The sequence below is a fragment of the Pollachius pollachius genome (assembly GCF_949987615.1).
Source record: "Pollachius pollachius genome assembly, chromosome: 7".
Lineage (NCBI taxonomy): Eukaryota > Metazoa > Chordata > Actinopteri > Gadiformes > Gadidae > Pollachius > Pollachius pollachius.
Genome location: NC_136940.1, coordinates 16,082,661 through 16,100,458, shown reverse-complemented (window position 1 = coordinate 16,100,458; position 17,798 = coordinate 16,082,661). Strand labels below are relative to the sequence as shown.

The following is a 17,798-nucleotide window of genomic DNA, read 5'->3' as shown; positions in this document are numbered from 1 at the left end:
GGAAAGTATACTACTTTTTTTTAAGATGAACATACTCTTATTATAAAAAAATTCAGTGCACTGAAAACATAAGAAAATACAGTAAACTTCAAAGGAAATATTGAATATAAAGAGTAGAATACAAACAAAGATTTACCAAAAAAACTGTGATTTACAATGAAGAATTTATGGTTTTATGCCTCAATGAAAAATAGTTAATGAATAATAGAACAAGTGTAGTTAGTTGCCCACTTAGTTATTTCAGATGTAGTAACAATGTGATTGCTTAAAGGAAAATAATATATATATATATATATATATATATATATATATATACACACACACACACACACACACACACACATGAATTCGGCTAGTTAGTAGGTGGATATATCTATATCCCAATATCTGTATATATCACCCTAGTCAAATGCATGTATTATATGGGCCAGAACAACATTACTTTCCTTGAACCAAAGTCACAATCACGATCACAAAAGTAAATTTTTGCGGTTTGAGGAAAAGCTTTTCTTGTAATTTGTATACTTTGTGGCTTCTTTCATGAGTAAAATGGCCTACAGAAAAAAGTCCTTGACCAACTATTCGACATTGACATCAGCCTCTCAAGTTTGTTTTAAAACAAAGCACCGCTTTACTTAAGAGAGTCATAACACTCATAGCCATTCAATGACTTCATGAGGTGCTGAGGACGTCAAACTTTCACACTTTGCTTTTAGTCAAGACAGATTTTTACCTACTGGTAATATGCTTTGCTGTCTCACATTTATGGTTTATGCTCCTGGCAACTACAAACTGGGTATCAACCTCTGAAACACTAGACCGTACCCAGACCCCGGTTGTCCGCTGCTTGGACGGGTGCTGCTGGTCTCAGGCAGGCAAGTCTGCTGCATCCATTGCATCTCTTGTGGGCAGGGTGAACTAACTGGTGTGTTATGTAGACACGCTCCCCCGACTACTCAACCCACACAGCTGCAATTGGCTGCTGAGAGCCTCCGTATGGTCTGCCAAATAGTCCGAGCATCCATGAAAGACACGGTTTCGTAGCGGGTGGGGCGGCAGCAGGGCTGGGTGCTGAGCTTCCTATGGGACATGCTGCCGTTCTCAATCATGGCTTTGAGGGCCAGGTCGTAGTTGCCCCGTGCACCCTGGCACGTGCCGACGCAGTACTTGAACAGCACGATCTCGTCCGAGTCGAAGCCCAGGCCCAGGTCCCGCACGCGGATCTGCTTCTTCTCAATGCGGCAGTCTCGGAAGACCACGTGCTTCTTGCGGTTTGGTTTCCGCCGGGAAGTGCTTGGGGAGGTAGTCTCTGCAAGTGGGGACCGTCGCCACCTGCTGCTTTCCTCTCTGTCCAGCAGAGGGCGATCTGTAGGGGCCATTGAGAGGCACACGCATGTCATTAACAACATGTCACAACATAGAAATCAAAATTTACCACTGAAACTAAGTGTAACTCTTGATTTTGATGCCTTTGTGTTGCTACCAAGCAAGCAGCCTTGAGAAAGTCTAATATTCTCAGATAAATAATAAACAAGGCTATGTATGTTTGTGTATATATATATATATATATATATATATATATATATATATATATATATATATATATATATTGTGGCACACGCCAGGGAGGAGTGAGGGGATTGGGGATTGAAAGGAGACATTTGGCAACTTGCTGGCTCCACCCCCAAGCCATACATGGACTTCCTCCAATTAACGAGGCAGGCCTGAAGGCCATTAAGCTAGAGCACTTGCTTTAAAAGAAAAGAGCAGGCTACCACGAGCCAGAGCTAGGGTGGGAGCTAGGGCTAGCAAAGGACAGGCAGGATCTGGGTGATTGCCTGGAAGTGCGGTATGGCTGATGAGCAATGGACAGGATTGAACTAATCAAGGATTACGGACTATATCATAAACGAGGTGGATGACCCTTTTCCTACCCTGGTTTTGTTTACGAGGTAAATGAACCATCCTGAGTTGGACCTGCTCTCTGTGTTGTGTGATTTTTAACTTGGTGATGTGGAAACCCCACACCCACTGGCCCGCTACAATATATATATATATATATATATATATATATATATATATATATATGCACACTAAACATAATACATGCACACTAAACATAATACAATACATTAAATGTAAGACAGCATTACATTACTTACTTTACTTTTTTTTTTTACTTATGTGACTTATATTTAAAAAGCTATCTTGTCAGTCTTTACAAGCAGAGTATCTTTATTATTACCTCAACCAAGGAAGTTGTTTGTCTGTCTCAGTGTCTGTGAGGCGGATAACACAAACGTGCACCTATGGAGCCCCTCTGGGATCATATAGTAGGAAAGAAAATCGGATTTGCTATATTATACACAGCAGGGATTCCTTTGAAGCATTGTGACGGCGAACAAAATTTTTTATCAGACCGACATCTATACAGTTTGACTGAATGTAGTTTTTATCTTTTCTCATTTGACTTAACAGTTACGTTGGCTTTTCAATCATGTTAGAGCCTTCTCAACTTGTGTGCTATAGTTTAATAGAGTTGCAGCATGACAAAAAGCAACTTCAACCAAAGTTTTCTAATTGTGTCTTTAAACTCAACCAAGAGAGTTTATCACTGTGGTTTTCATAAATGTTTTAACATTGTTTTGAATATATTGTTGAATTAATTTAATGATGATATTTGAATGTTTGTTAAAAATAAAGTAATCTCTGACTGACACAGAATATTGTTCTCTTCTTGAATATATCTTGTATTCATGCATTAGGCCTGTGTAGGACATTATTTGCAAATGTTAATTTTATAATGGTTGCCCTCTGGCCTACACTGTTGCAAGAGATGGTTTACAAAATAAACTACTGGCCCCAGACTTACAAAGTGAGGGAATTTATGTCCACCTTCATGTGTGGATGGACTAAGGAATAAGGAATAGTTCGCTCAAAATATATTATGTAGTTGTCTAACCCTATTCTCTATGGATCAGTATTGATTACAAAATATACATCTCTTCCGTGACTATTATTAATTTCATAATGATCCTTACTCCATGAAGTCAAGCAGCAGAAGTTAGGTGACAATGTGCAATTACTACTGGCCCAATTTTGGGTGACTGAATGTGAATAGTCTTGCATGTCACTATTTAAAACACATGAAGTTTATCCTTTGCTGGACGGGGCGCTTAGAAAATCAAGACTTTATCCCCTTGTTGCTATGACTCAGCTCATAGCAACAACTTGGCACCCTCAAAGCCAGGCCCACTTGGATCAACCTGATTACCTACCAGAGGCTCGATTGATAAAAGATCTCAATTCATTGTGAAGGTATTGTGGCACCCCTGGTTTGTATGAGGCACTTGAGGTAAGGCAGAGTTCATGTGGTTGAAGTAAATGTAGAAAAGAGGAAACTATTGTTTTTTTTAATCTACTTTCACAAGCGTGCTGAAATGAATAAAGATACTCTACAATCAATGTTTTTTTTTTCCAACTGGCCCTACAGCGCCAATATACCCTTGGTAGGATGATCCCAAGCACTAAACAGATTCTAGTCAGTTCATGCCTCATTGTTGTGTGTGAACGTGGTTAGAAATCAGGGCATTTGTTGGGGTGTGGTGTCGGCGCACATAGGGGGTGGGCAGCGTAACTGCACAAAAATGTTCCCCAAGGCTAAGGAAAGTGGGCCTTTTCAGTTGAACCTATAGGTACATATCAATCCATGTTGAAAAATGTCATTAGAGCTTTTACATTAATTCATATAATTATAGAAGAAAAGAATGCAACATTATTTTTCATGAAACTGAACTGTTTTTATCTTTGGGGCATTTTTATCCAATAGTTGAAATCACTTTGTCTCGGAGATTGTGCAAACCATGGATATGAAACAAACCTGTGGCCCCTATTGTACGTGTGATTATCAGGCTGAGAGCGACTTTTGCCTTTAGTGTAAATAAAGTTTTTGCGATCTATATTCAATATAGATAAAAAATGGTATCATCCACATTTACCACAGGACATATTTATAGTTAGCTGAATTCTATAAACCATAAGCATGTTATCTTTTATAACATATTGTAAACCACATTCTATTAGGAATTTTCTTTCTTCCGTTAATTACGAATTTAAGATATAATTGTATAATTGTTTTAATATTTCAATGAACCAAGCTAATTCATGTATTTGTTTAGTATGTGGGTCACCGATAGTTTTATGAATTGATGTTTCCTTTCAATCCTTGGTACTTCATTTGTATTCAAAAGGTTAATATCACAACCACTTCTATTGAAATCGAAATCGGAATGTTTTATTTTAATCAGATCCTTTTGTATTACATTGGACCCATTGGACTACATTTATAACATGCTTTTCCACATGTATTGTCTTTGTGGACATACTTTATACTCGGCACAAGGCCCTGTGTTACATCAAACAAGTTCAGTGATATAATCCACCATTGACAGGCCATGGTGGATACAGTACAACATTAAATGTAAATGTCATGCCCCTGGCTGTCAAGTAGACAAGACAATGATGAATGACGGCAATCAGCACACTGGACAGGTTATTTTTAACGTCATGCCTGGGGGTCCATTCTATGTTGACCAAGGCTATACATGTATTATGCATTATGACAACAGTTCCAAGGCATACTTGCTGAGGTTATATTAGTCATGGGGGAGGGACTATTTAATGATCACTACCAGTTGAAATGTGTTCATAGAACAAGCACAAAATTATTATGATCAAATTTAAGAATGTACGGAATGTCGCCATCTTAATAGATAATAAAAAACACCTATGTTTTAAGGGTATGTTACACGATACGATGCAATGCAACAAGAATACTAATGTCACAAAAAATAGTATAAAAATATTTTAAGTTGTGTGTTTTCCTGTCTAACTAAATGTTCTACATATGTAAGGCCAATGCAGAAATTAAAAAGCTTTTAGCAGACGCCTTGTACTGGACCCCTTTGACCGGTAGTTGTCAACTGGTCTCGCCTCAGGGCCCCCATGTGTGACGACCCAAAGAAAATCAGTATTTGCCAAGATCACAGTAATCATCCAGGCCTTCATGTTGTGTTACAAACATTGAGCCAAAAAAAAGCTTCAACAACTTGGGCTCAACTCAATTCAATAGTCAGCCATTGAAACATGAATTCACATGGAAACATTAGTTAATTAAAGGGCTTCTTTTCAAAGATTAAGGTTTGACATATGCTCTGCGACCCACTCAAAGGGCCCACCAGTTGAGATGCACTGCCTTTACACTGCTTTTAATTTGCACTTGTTTGCTGTCCTGTACTTATGCGTATGTTGTCTCTGTTACATTGGGCAATGTAATGAAAGATTTAAGTAATTTTATTGAATTAGAATATAATGGAATGGAATCAGGCGCGTGCTGTCTATATGGGCAGGTAGGGGCTGCGAACTACTTGCCAAAGCATGCTCCCAAAAAGATAGTTCCTCAGTAAATCATTGCTCCAAGTCTATTTTTAATAACGTGATTGTCACATAACTATCTATAGTTTCTGTACGCTTTCCGATTTTTTTGGTCTGTTGGGGCAGGGCAGCTCAGTGACCGTGTTACTCCGTATGTTTATCGCATAACCCTGCTAGGCTGCAATAAGAATTGCAAGTCTGCCCTACTGGTCATATTCTAGAACTGTTGTTTTAACTCAAATTATTCCGCCAGTGTCTTTCGTCATTTCTATATCAGATGCAGATATGGCGAGTGGTGTTGCACCTGTAAGCACTTTGAGTCTGCCTTGTGTATGTTAAAAGCTATCTTGTTACTATCTTACTACTATAATAGCAGGCCTGTCGCACCAGTGACTCAAGTTACTCATGTGCGCATGTGCCAAGTAGCCTGCAGCTCATACACACACACACACACACACATGCACGAGCACACACTGCACGTCAAGACAAAGGCAGCGACACACTCGCCGACGTAAGACATTATGTTTTTAAACATAACCACCATCGACACACACGCAGGTAAGAACACAGATGCACGCGCACACACCGCAGCGCACTCGCCCTTAAACATAACGGCTTCGCCATCGACACACGCGCAGGTAAGAACACACACGCATGCGCACACACCGCAGCAACACTCGCCCAGGTAAGACGTTATATTTTTAAGCATAACGGCTCTGCCATTGACACACACGCTGGTAAGAACACACACGCACGCGCACACACCACAGCAAGACTCGCCGTCGACAAGACGTTTTGTCTATAGACTATAGAAATTGCGATAAAATAAGGGAAGAGACAATTTCTCACCTAGACAAACGGCAGGTCGTTCATTTTTTCATATAAAAAACGTTAAATTCAAACATCGCGCCGACCAGCATATCAACACACAAGTGAGGTGATAGTGAGAGAGACAGTGTCACTATAACAGAACGAAAACATGTCAATAACACAGTATGGTGAATTATGTCTATAGAGTCCACCAAAAGACAACACTTTACTTTTCCTCCTTGAGCCTCCCGAAATGTCTTTACACTTTGTTGCGCAAACTTAATATTACTCTACTCCTTGAGCCTCCCGAAATGTCTTGCGATATTGATATCCCCCTTCCCCCCTGTGGACTGTTTTAGTTGTTTTATTTTTCTTGTGTTTTGTGTGTATGCTATGTTTGACTGTAGGCTACTACTGCCTGTCTTGGCCAGGACACTGGAAGAGATGTTTAATCTCAATGATGATTATTATTTTCAACTAACCAATAGTAGTTGCATTTTAAAATGTCAATGCACTTATCAGCCCTGAATAACAGTAAAAGCTATTTGATAATTGATTTGCATGCATAGTATACTACACTTTCCATTGAACGACTCCCCCTGTTAATTACAACTAGAGGTTGAGCGAGCGTAACGTGCACGCGAAAACTCTAGTATAAATAAAGTTGCCTTGCCTTGCCGGTGATTAAAAGTGTTGAGTTTCTGTTAAAAAAAACATTTAAGAGGTTAAAATTGGAAGAGAAGTTGGCCATCAAACAACTTAGACAGACCGTACATAAACATTATCCAACAAATAAAGGAAAGGGGGACAACTTACAACAGAACTTTCTCCCAAGCATGGTATGAAAAGGAAAAATGGCTATGTGGTTGCTCAAAGAGAAACACGGTGTTTTGTTTCCCATGTGTACTTTTTCGAGCAAGTGTGTGCACAGGACAATATAGACCAAGGGTGTGAGTGGTGTGAAGCATATGTATATACATATTTAAGAAAAACATAAATTGTGGGTGTGGTCATACACCAGTAGTTTCTGCCTCACTGAATTTGAACTGAAGCAGCTCTTACCCAGAGCCGGCCATGGGGCATTGGCCCCGTTGTTCATGTCTGCCGTCAGCTCCTCCACCATGGCGTCGTGGCCAGCGGACCAACTGAGTTTTCTGTAGATGTGGAGGAGCTCTGCAGGTGTCTCCTTCTTCCCTTGCGAAAACACGTCCTCTGCTAGTGTGAGCAGAAAGGCCACAAGCCAGAGCATCACCTAGCAGCAACGAGGTACATCACAGTCAGGACAACAGTCTGACTGAAGGTGAGCATTCATTTACAGTCATCGCTGCACAGAAATCTACCTAAAGTGGCGTACTTGTTCTTAAATATTTTGGTCAGTTTGTTAAGACCCAAGGGTAATGGTTGACATTGTCTATGCCCAGATGTACATCTATGGCCAAATCTAACCGACTATCTTGACTCAGAATTCTAAAGGCACGCCACGGTCTCTAAGTCTGTGAGCATGTGCATTGGCGAGTAAACACAGAATTCAAAACAGAATTGAAAAGAGGCGTGGATTTCTTTGTTTGTGGCCACTATTGGAGAAAGCTACCTAGCCAGGGCAGTTTGTATGCGCTTATTTGTGTTTGAACAAGCAAGATAAAGCTATGGGATGTGCTAAACACTTGTTTTGAATATAATGGAGGTCAATTCATCAACAACTGCCCAATTTAGGAATGTGTTGAGCAGAAATTATGGCTGATTTACATCTGGACACTGAAAATGCAAAAAAAAATACCTTGGGTTTTTAACAAGCCATAAGGTTATTTCAGGTCAGCTACAGGCCTTTAAAACAATAAATATATCATTGGGGCAGGGGATTGGCTGTGTAGGAATAGTGCTAGGAACAGTGGTTTCCAGCCTGTAGGTATCATTGAGCAAGACAGTTTAACTAGGCAGCTCAAAGGTATAATATGTTACATTTCTGCCTTCAAATAACAAAAAATGACTAGACCCATGTTGCATATTTTTTTTCAGTTGCATGCTTAATGCTTAATGAATGTTTCCAGCAATGTTCAAAGCCAGGGAAATCTGTTTCATTCAAGGTAAGGATGTTTAATTTGGTTGCCTGTCAAGGGCGTCATACCCCCTCCATCGCCTCATTTACGGGGTACACGGCAATATGTTGATATAGAATATATGATAAAAATAAAAGTACAAATATATGATATAGCACAAACAGTGCTCTTTGGTAGTATAAAAGCTAGGAATACATAATGTTGAATAACTTGAATATGATACTGAATTCACAATTATTCAAAACGAGAAACGTCAGAACCTGGTGATTGCAGTCAGGAACGAAGGAACGTACCAAGTCGATGACAAGCCTATACACTATATGAAACACACTATACATACACATACACACATTATATATGACACAACTTGTATAGATATAAATATACTTGTAATATAAACATTATAATAAATACATGCAAGAAGATGCGGTTGCTCTACAGAGCTCAGTAGAGCTTAACAGTGATAGCCCCCTTTTTGAACAGCTCTAGTTCTGGGAGTAAATTTCCCATTAATTTCTCCATTGACTTTTCGTACAATCGTTATATATAGAGTTTTAGGCTGGAACCAAGCCAATCGTTCGTCAGGCTAGTCGTGACCATAAAACATTTGATTCGGGGCAAAAAAACATTTAGAAAAAGGAAGAATAGGGAAAGTTACAATTTGTATATACTTTTTGTAATATATTCTTTATCAACATATTTTTCAACATGCAGAGCTAATTTCCTCCACAGCTCTTACAACAACTCTCTAACTTGCCATTCATCGAAGTGAAATCATGGTGGTAAGCAATCAAGTTCATGGCAGCAGCAAGCCCCCAGGAACAGTGCATAGTTCAGCAATCCGCCAGTGCTCAGCGACCAAGCCTGGTATTGCAGCTGTTTAAGCGGGCTGTGGACGGGTCCCTCGATTAAAGGGGCCCAGAAGTAGATATCTCTGTTCACTGCAATACAAGTGGAGAACAGGAATTTGTCTGCGCAAAAAATGTCTGGATATCAATCAAACAAGTTCTCTCAAACAAGCCGTTTTATGTTATTATTTTTTGCTGGAGAAGGAGGGGTGGGCAGCTGAAAGGAGTCGTAGTGAAACAAATGTTGTTTCGGCCCGGCATTCGAGAGGGCCAAGTGCACGGCTCCGTTAACTTCTCTTGTCCGAGGTTTTTCCTTTTACTTAACATGAATGACGCTGATGGTTTTTAGTCACTGTGGTGACTTTTTACCACTAAAAGTGTTTTAGTGATGAAGGGATTTTTAGACTGGTTCAGCTGCTGCTCAATGACTCTCACGTTCCTCTGCTTGCGTGTATTGATCCATTTATTCAAAAGATCCAAAGACAAAGAAAAGAAAATTATTGATTGCATTTTTTATGAATAGTTGGAAGGAATCTGTTTCTTAAGCAATAACATTGAACTGTATTTTTCTCTAGGCCTACATACATTTACTATGTTGTTGGTGTTATCTGGAACAATCTTTCATATTTATGAAGTAAACTTATACTTCCATGGTCGGTAAACAATGCGACTGCGATCGCTCAGACCTCTCGCTTATGATGCTACAATGCTAACAATGCTAGAAAACAATGAATATTGCTGCATCCGGTACGTCATGAACTAGGGCGTGGCTAGGCTCCCGTGATGCGGAAGCAAATCTCTCCTTGATGTTGCCCTGCAACATTGAGCAGTATTTATAGGAATGAATGGGCGCCATTTTGGAATCCGCTGTCCATTCTATAATATGTCCATGGGTGTACTTCTCGTTGTTTGTACCATGGTTTGAACAAGCATAATCTGGGAGAGAGCACGCCTCTTTGAAAAGAGCTTTGTCATTTATCACGTGGGAAATTCCACGTGGTAATTCCAACCAACCAGGGCAACGTTTTGATATGTTGAGGGGAGTGTCATATGGCCGCACTTATTCTAGAGCAAATGCCCAGAAAAGCAGAAGTTGTTTTCCTGAAACTACCGCGAGTTTTGAAAGCCAGGTGACTCGTCGCATCGGAAGTTATCACAGGTATTTCTGACGTTTTTCATCCCAGAATGCAATCGGAAGCATGGCAAACGAAGCCGCATGCCTCATCTAAAACTCGCCTAATGCTAGAAAACAAGAATATTTCTGCATCCGGTACGTCATGAACGTGGCTAGGCTCCCATGATGCGAAAGCAAATCTCTCCTTGTAGACGGTGGGCCGAGACGCCGTATCAGCTTTAGTTTTTGAAAATAATGATCCCCATGGAGGGAGAACCTGGATCTTTGAAGTTTTAAAGTTTATTTTTTTCTCAATCAGATTTTCCTTGTTGGCACTCGTAATTCTTGCACATTTTTTCATAATCATAGTTTAAAGTTCGTTAAATTTTCAGGCAAACGCGGCAGCCTACTATGTCAGTGGAACCAATGGCACGCAGCGCTACAAATCACGTGATGTTATTAAACCAATCAGACGGAGATGCTAGGAACAGCTGTTGATCTAAACATTTACCTGGTGGACACATCACGAAATATTATAAGCTAAATAAGAAGCTTACACGTGTGTGGGTAAGTATTAATGTTGTTGGAAAATGCTAGCTATGTGCTAGTTATTTGTATAACCTTTGCGAGGCGGCGTGAGCTTCACGCGTGAAGCGTAGGAGACCTGAATCTATATTTCAATATCACTGACTATTCTCATCGAGTTTATATTAACATTATTCATGTCACACGATGTGAATAACCCAAATTGTTGGAGGTTAAGCTGTGGCAATTTGGCAGCTGGCCAGCGTCATTAAGAGCTTGTTAAGCCACGCACTCAGTATAAGTGTGTGAGTATAAGTAACGTTACTGGTTATTATATTGGTGTTGCCGTTATACCCAGAGAGAGGGATAACAGAAGGAATTTAAATGATCTAAAGACATGGTTCTCTGTGGTATACCCCAGTCAGCAAATTTCAAACAGTGAAGTAAACCCCCCTGAAATGTTGTTGAGCATAATGGCATGTTTTAATAGTTAGGCTAATAATGTATTGATTCATTAGATAAAAATGGACCTTTCTGTCTAAGTTTAAATTGTATTTAAACCAGCTTCGTGCCATATCAATTATGTGAAAGATGAATTCAACTAATGGAGTAACAATATTTCCACTAGGTGATACTCCCATGGCAGACAATGAGAAATGGTGCTCAAACCATACACTGTTGGTGAGTTAACTTTTATTCTAATATCTAACTGTTAATAAATCAGAATGCTTGGTAACATATTTACAGAAACAAATAACATTAACATGAACAGTACTCTTGTTTTCACCATGTGTTCTTGAACACGGCACTGGTTGATGAAGGGTGTTAGCCTCTCATGCTGGCCCTGGAACCACTAGTCATCTTCAAATGACCTATTGCCACAGTTTGTGCATTGGCACAGGTTTGTACATGGCAGCTCATGCATTTTGCAAGTGCACCTGCCCTTAACACAGTTTGTTTTTTTACAAGAGCAGTGCACCAGTTCAAGGATTGCCTCTGGAGCTGGGGGAAGGGTCATCCAGTCCACTTCTAAGAATTCTCCTGCCATCTTCCAGCCATGACATTCAGGGGCAGGAATATCAGGCCTACAGTCAAGGCTCCTTCTGTGGACTGCAGCCTGATAGTTAGCACGCTGGATGTGCTTGTCCAAGCAGTCTTTGTTTGGAGGTAAGTCTCTCTCAGAGCACTTTCCTGACTTGAACAGCTTAACTCTTGCCTTGTTAACATCATACACTCCTGATCATACAGGTCACATGTGAAAGCCTCCACTGCCTTGCAGAACTCTGGGGATGGAGAGAAACTTGTTCCTAGTTCTCTAAACAGGGTGATGTATTGTCTCTGGGAAATGAGCTTTTTATATGCTTTGGTTTTCCCCACCCCATATATAGCGCTCACAGTGTCACATCCAGAGAATGCATGCAGACCCACAAGCGCATCACATTTGTCTTCCCCGAGGTGGGCATGAAGCCTATTGATGTCAATAATATGTGGATTTCTGCCTTTGACTGTGTGAAAGTACAGGTGACCATCAATTTTGCTGCAGAACCCAAGAGCCAGCACAAAGACATCGGTGTCTGGGCTCTTGATTACCAGGTCACTGCTGTATTTTGCTGCATAAGCTGCATGCAACAAAAGTCTGGTGTCTGCTTCCTCCTGACTTGTCTCCAGGTCTTGAACCCGCAGTATTTGAAGTTCGTTTTTGCTTCCATTCATCTTTATAGCATGACATTTGTCCCCATGCCCAATAATGACTGTCGTGTTTCCTATTATTTTTTTTGCAGATGTGCTCCAGTGATGGAAGAAATACTCCAACAAGTTTTCTTTATTTTGCCCACATGCCAGGAATTTCACATTGACATGACTATTCTTTTCTTATTGGACACCTACCCTCTTTTTCTGCCTCCTTGTAAAATAAAGGCGCCTTTTCAAATCTTCTCTGGGCTCGTTTTATGTTTGTGATGTTGGTGAAGTGGCTGTAGCAGTCTCTGTGGTAGCCACAGTTAGCTGGAATAGCAGCAGGTTCCTGAAGTTTGAGGTTCACAGTTAACTTATTTGAAAGGACAGATAATGAAAGCACACATAATAAATAAAAAGATATATAGTCAAAGTTAATTTCCATTTTCAGTCTCTTGGCAAGCCAAAGCCAGCCATATAACTACTGTATAGTATGACGACAAACCTGGGTTCTAAGATTAAATCTCAGCACTGCCTCTTCTGCCACAGTACTCTCTCTGGTACCAAGGTCTTTCCAGAGAAACAAGGCAGCAATAAATTTCCTCCATCCTGTGTCTGTAAACGGGGTTACAGGACCATCTTTTTCCGAAACATGCATACAGCACTCCATTGTTTGCTAGCTAACGTAGTTTCAACAAGAGAAATGTAGTGTGGCTAATTGCGAAGTCATTTTTGTCGGATTGACAGGTGGAAAGAACTGTACTCCGATGCCGGTACTGACAGCAGTTAAACAAAATATCCCTGGTAACCGCCAGCAAACAAAGAAAAAACTTAAACCCCCGGGAAATTTCGAGGCTTGTCATTGGACAATAACTACAATGACATCATACATGTCGGACCCCGAGTATAGCTGCCCGCTCAGTTTGCCGGAACCAGTAACTCAGACAAAGTTACCGATAAACAAAAAATGTGCAAGAGGTAAGAGTGCCAACAATTTTTGTTTAATTTGTTGAAAAATGAAGATGTTGTACACAGAAAATTACGTCCTCCCTCGGTGGGGATCGTCTGAATACACGTAATCTCCCCTTGGCCCACCATCTATTGATGTTGCCCTGCGACATAGATCTCTGAAGAATAAGTCCCGCCTCCGAGGCTCTTGGTTCCATGTTTAAATGTCTATGGAAAATAACATGGGGGTTTTGAATTATCGTACGTGACAAACTCTGTTGGTGGCGAAGAAGTAAAAGCTGCTAACGTTTTGAACTACACACTTTTTCCATCTCGATTCCACTTGGGTCTTGGATTGTCGGGCCGTTAAAGTATGAATCTTTGAGCAAGACAATTTAACATTGCACCTAATTGCGTGTTGATTTGTGATATGATCTCGCTAGTGATGCATTTAGAAACTGTCACTGCTACTAATACAAATAAATATATTTAAAATGATCGATTAACTGATTCCTATGGCTAGTCTGCACTCTTGTGTTTTTTAAGTCTTGCAGCATTTGGATCTTCTCCAATTTTGATTGTATGCTTCGATTGTTCTCAGCCTCACTTCTTGGACAAGCACCTGCTAAATGACGACATGACCACATACAACCATGTTTGTGGTTTATATGAATGAAAACGTGTACATACTGTTGAAGTTGATTTGGTCATTCACTGCCCTCTGAAGTTTTAGAAATGTGATCCAAAAATACTGGCTGGGGGTAAAATAATCTCTGCTTTTACATTGATACTGTTCGGCCTCTATGCTAACCAGCTTTAAAGGAGGTGCGATCTCCGTCACGACTACATGTCTATTGAGAAGACGGCAGCCAACACCTCAGCGTCTTTAATTACTAAACTGACATGCGATACGTATCTCTGCACTGCTGATGAGGTTAATATTTTAGGGGCACTTGCAAAAATGACGTCTGTGGTGATGTCTGTCGTTGCCACCTGCAATGTGTAAAGGGCCTGGATCAGATGTATGGCTCATGTAGTGGAAACAAGACAATGCAGAAACATATCTGTATCTGATAAACAGGTGCACTGAGGAGGCGGCACGCTTTAGCATCCTACAGTCTAGTACCTCGTAATGTTCTCATTGGTCTATTCTGGCTTCGCTAATTTTTACTGTTAATTACAAAACTCCAAAACAATTGCAATAAGGTCAATTATTTGCCATAATGCAAATTAAAATACTTTGTTCTATTCATATTTTATGCTTCACACTATCTGTTCATAATTTCAATAGCATGAACTGAACATGAAATGAAGAAGACTGAACTAGTATACATAGATATAATAATGAATAAATACGCGACTGTCCTTCATTTGAATACATACAGCATGCCACCTCATCTGTGAAACATGCTGACGGTATTTGCAATGACTTCTCATGTAGGGCTGGCACAGTGAACCGCTAGTTCAGAGAAATGGTCGCCTGGCAGCTTAAGGTTGCTGGTTTAACCCTTGGCTCCTGCTGGCTTGACCGTCTTATTGTACTGGAGCCACGTCTGTAACTGAAGAGCTTTCTCAACATGCAGTGTTGACACTGGCATCGAACAATGTATGCCCAATGTATGCCTTCCATGCCTAAACATTTTTCTGATTTTAAACTGGCCAAGTTGGATGACAATTTGGCCAGTCTTAAATCCAGCTCGTTCATCCCCTCTCCAGAAAGGTGCGTCATTTCATAATCAACACTTAGAAATCAGATGAAAGGGTCAATGAGTGTTATACCTATATTCCTCCTAAAAAATACCTATAAAATGTTGGGTAAAATCCAATAATATTAAAGGCTGAACACGCATATTGCTTTTAAAAGCTTTGAGTATTGATTCCTCTGTGTGCATTTTTCTGTATGTTTTCTTTAAAAGCTTGTGATTTTGAAATAGTCACTACTTAGAAATACTAAGAAATAGTCAATATCAACGGTGTTTACTAATGTACACATAGTATATAGACTAACATATGGTGGTTATATTCACCATTGGTTGACCATGTATTTTGTAGGTGCTTTTATCCAATGAGACGACTGCAAAGGGGTTATAAAGAGGTGGGTAGCGATAAAGCCTCTTCCTCAAGGATGCTCACAGATAGACTCTGTGTATTAATCGTGCTGAAATTATACATTGACTCACGGAGATCATCTAGGCCTATATCTTACGTTAAAGAGTAATTTTATGTTGAGTTAAGGGTTTTAGACCCCCTGCTACAAGGGGTCACATTTCCTCAATGGACTGTGAAAATTACCAAACTAAACAAACACCAAATTCTATGTTGGCTTGGTCCTCATTTATATGTTGCCATCAATCATTGCGCAGTAAATGATCAAATTAAATAACAATATTGTTACACTTTTGATATTGAAATGTTGTTATAGAATGAGTTAGGTTGTTGTTTATTAGGTATAATAAGTTATTTATAGGTAGGTATCTATTAGGTATTTATATAGGTCTACTGTGTATTCTAAATTATTTCATAATTTATAACATAGGCACAACAGAGCCGTTTGTCTTACAGACAGCATATATAACATTATCGACAGTAAAACATGCAACAGATGCAATGGCCTTTCTAAAATGCTTTGATCGTGTTTTATAATCTCAAATTAGGCCTACTGTCCGTTTTTCTGAATGAGGAGAAAGAAGGGTGGATCCACATTCACGGCTTAAGGAGACCATAACCTTTCACAGTTAGTAAAAATAAATAAAAAGGGATAAGGCAGGATAGACACTAGTGGTGAACTCAAAACTATTGGCGGTTGAATCTATTTTGCCTCACTTCAATGTTTGCTTCCTAAAACAGTATGCCATTACTGCGTCCCAAACCCCCCCTTCAAATGTAAACGAACCCACCTTTGTGGATTATGTTGAGGCGTCCGATCACGGCGACGAAAGCAAAGCAGTCCCTGATATCAACTAATCCACCGGCGGACCAAACTTTATATTTCGGTCTGATCTTCGAGTTGATTCCACGACTGCGCATCGTTGCGTGCTTCCATTCTCCACGTTTCAACCCAGACGTTGAGCCGTTGTGTGATTCCTAATATTAACGAAGATATACAAAAATGTAACCTGGAGAAATTCGATTCATCTTAAGACAGAAGTGTAGAGCCTATAGAAGATGGATCTGTTCTGGAGATCTGGTCCTAGGTGGAACAACGGGCCAGCGGCTCCCCCCGAACTGAGCTCTTCCAGTGAGGCAGGTGTGTGTGTGTGTGTGTGTGTGTGTGTGTGTGTGTGTGTGTGTGTGTGTGTGTGTGTGTGTGTGTGTGTGTGTGTGTGTGTGTGTGTGTGTGTGTGTGTGTGTGTGTGTGTGTGTGTGTGTGTGTACGTGTACAAGAACGTCCAAACACACATGTGCCTGCTGGCTCCCGCTCCTTTTATTTGTTTTAATTTTTAAAGCAGGCGGCATTACATTACGACATCCATGCCTATCATATGACGCCTTAAATACTTTTAGACAAAACTGTTTTCCATGCCAATGTGTGGCTAAAAATTTAATAATCAAAAGCCAATCGGACTTTATTTGTTTTCTCTTAAAGCGTCACATGGACGTGTTGTCTTTCGGTTATCCTCTGCAGCGATGCTCATCTCGAAACCAACGTGTGGGAGCGGCTATTGCAGCATGGCATTGGGCATAAAGACCCTTCATTGCGAAGCAACCATTTGTTTTACTGGGACCACCTTGGCTTGGCCTGTGACCTGTCTATCCTCCGCAACCAACCGGAGGAATTGGCCCTCTTCGAAGGATCCATCACGATCCCTTGCAGCCTTGCAACTACCCAGTCTCTGGCCAACCCCAACCAGATTGGCTGCTGTGTAGTTAAAACCTGTGTCAAACTAATACCTTACATTCGTCATGAAGAAAACCAATCTACACTCAAAAGTACAGCTTTGTCTTGCCATTGCCCAGCACAAAATAAAATTAATTAAGACAGACGTGAGTCACATTCAGTTCACGTCAACAGCTGTTTAGAGTATAGGGTTAGGCCTATGGACACAGATTGTTGGAGGTGCCCCTCTGTGTGTTGTGGAGGAACTTCAGAGGTTTCTAAAGAGAGCGAGTAGTTTGTGAGATAGCTCAGGGGTTCAACATTTACTCTCTATTGCTTCTGTAAGAAGAGAGCAGCAGATGTGAGTCAAGGGTCAGAGGAGCTAGCCAGGCTACTGGACACCTCACAAGATATTCTCACAGGAGCCAGATAAGATGATTGTTGATGATGATTATTTCTCCTTAGGAGTAATATAAGTGATATAGGGCTATAAGACAGTTCCTTTTAGCCAGGTGTTAGGATGTCAACAGTCATATTTATTTAATAATTATTTTTTTCAATATAAAATATAA

The 17,798-nt window shown here is 40.3% G+C and overlaps 1 protein-coding gene and 1 long non-coding RNA gene across 2 annotated transcripts; one reads left to right on the top strand and one right to left on the bottom strand.

Annotated features, from left to right (window-relative positions):
* Window positions 1-956: 956 nt before the first annotated feature.
* On the bottom strand, window positions 957-8,377 carry artn (artemin; the record flags this gene model as incomplete). The annotated part of the gene is made up of 3 exons (XM_079740026.1): window positions 957-1,366; window positions 7,306-7,495; window positions 8,369-8,377. 3 exons carry the CDS (start codon window positions 8,375-8,377, stop codon window positions 957-959), a joined length of 609 nt encoding a protein of 202 aa, XP_079596152.1.
* A 2,178-nt stretch (window positions 8,378-10,555) lies between these two features.
* LOC307077744 lies at window positions 10,556-12,623 on the top strand. The gene is made up of 3 exons (XR_013811953.1): window positions 10,556-10,829; window positions 11,416-11,954; window positions 12,036-12,623. It is a non-coding gene; the product is annotated as an uncharacterized lncRNA (long non-coding RNA).
* Window positions 12,624-17,798: the final 5,175 nt, after the last annotated feature.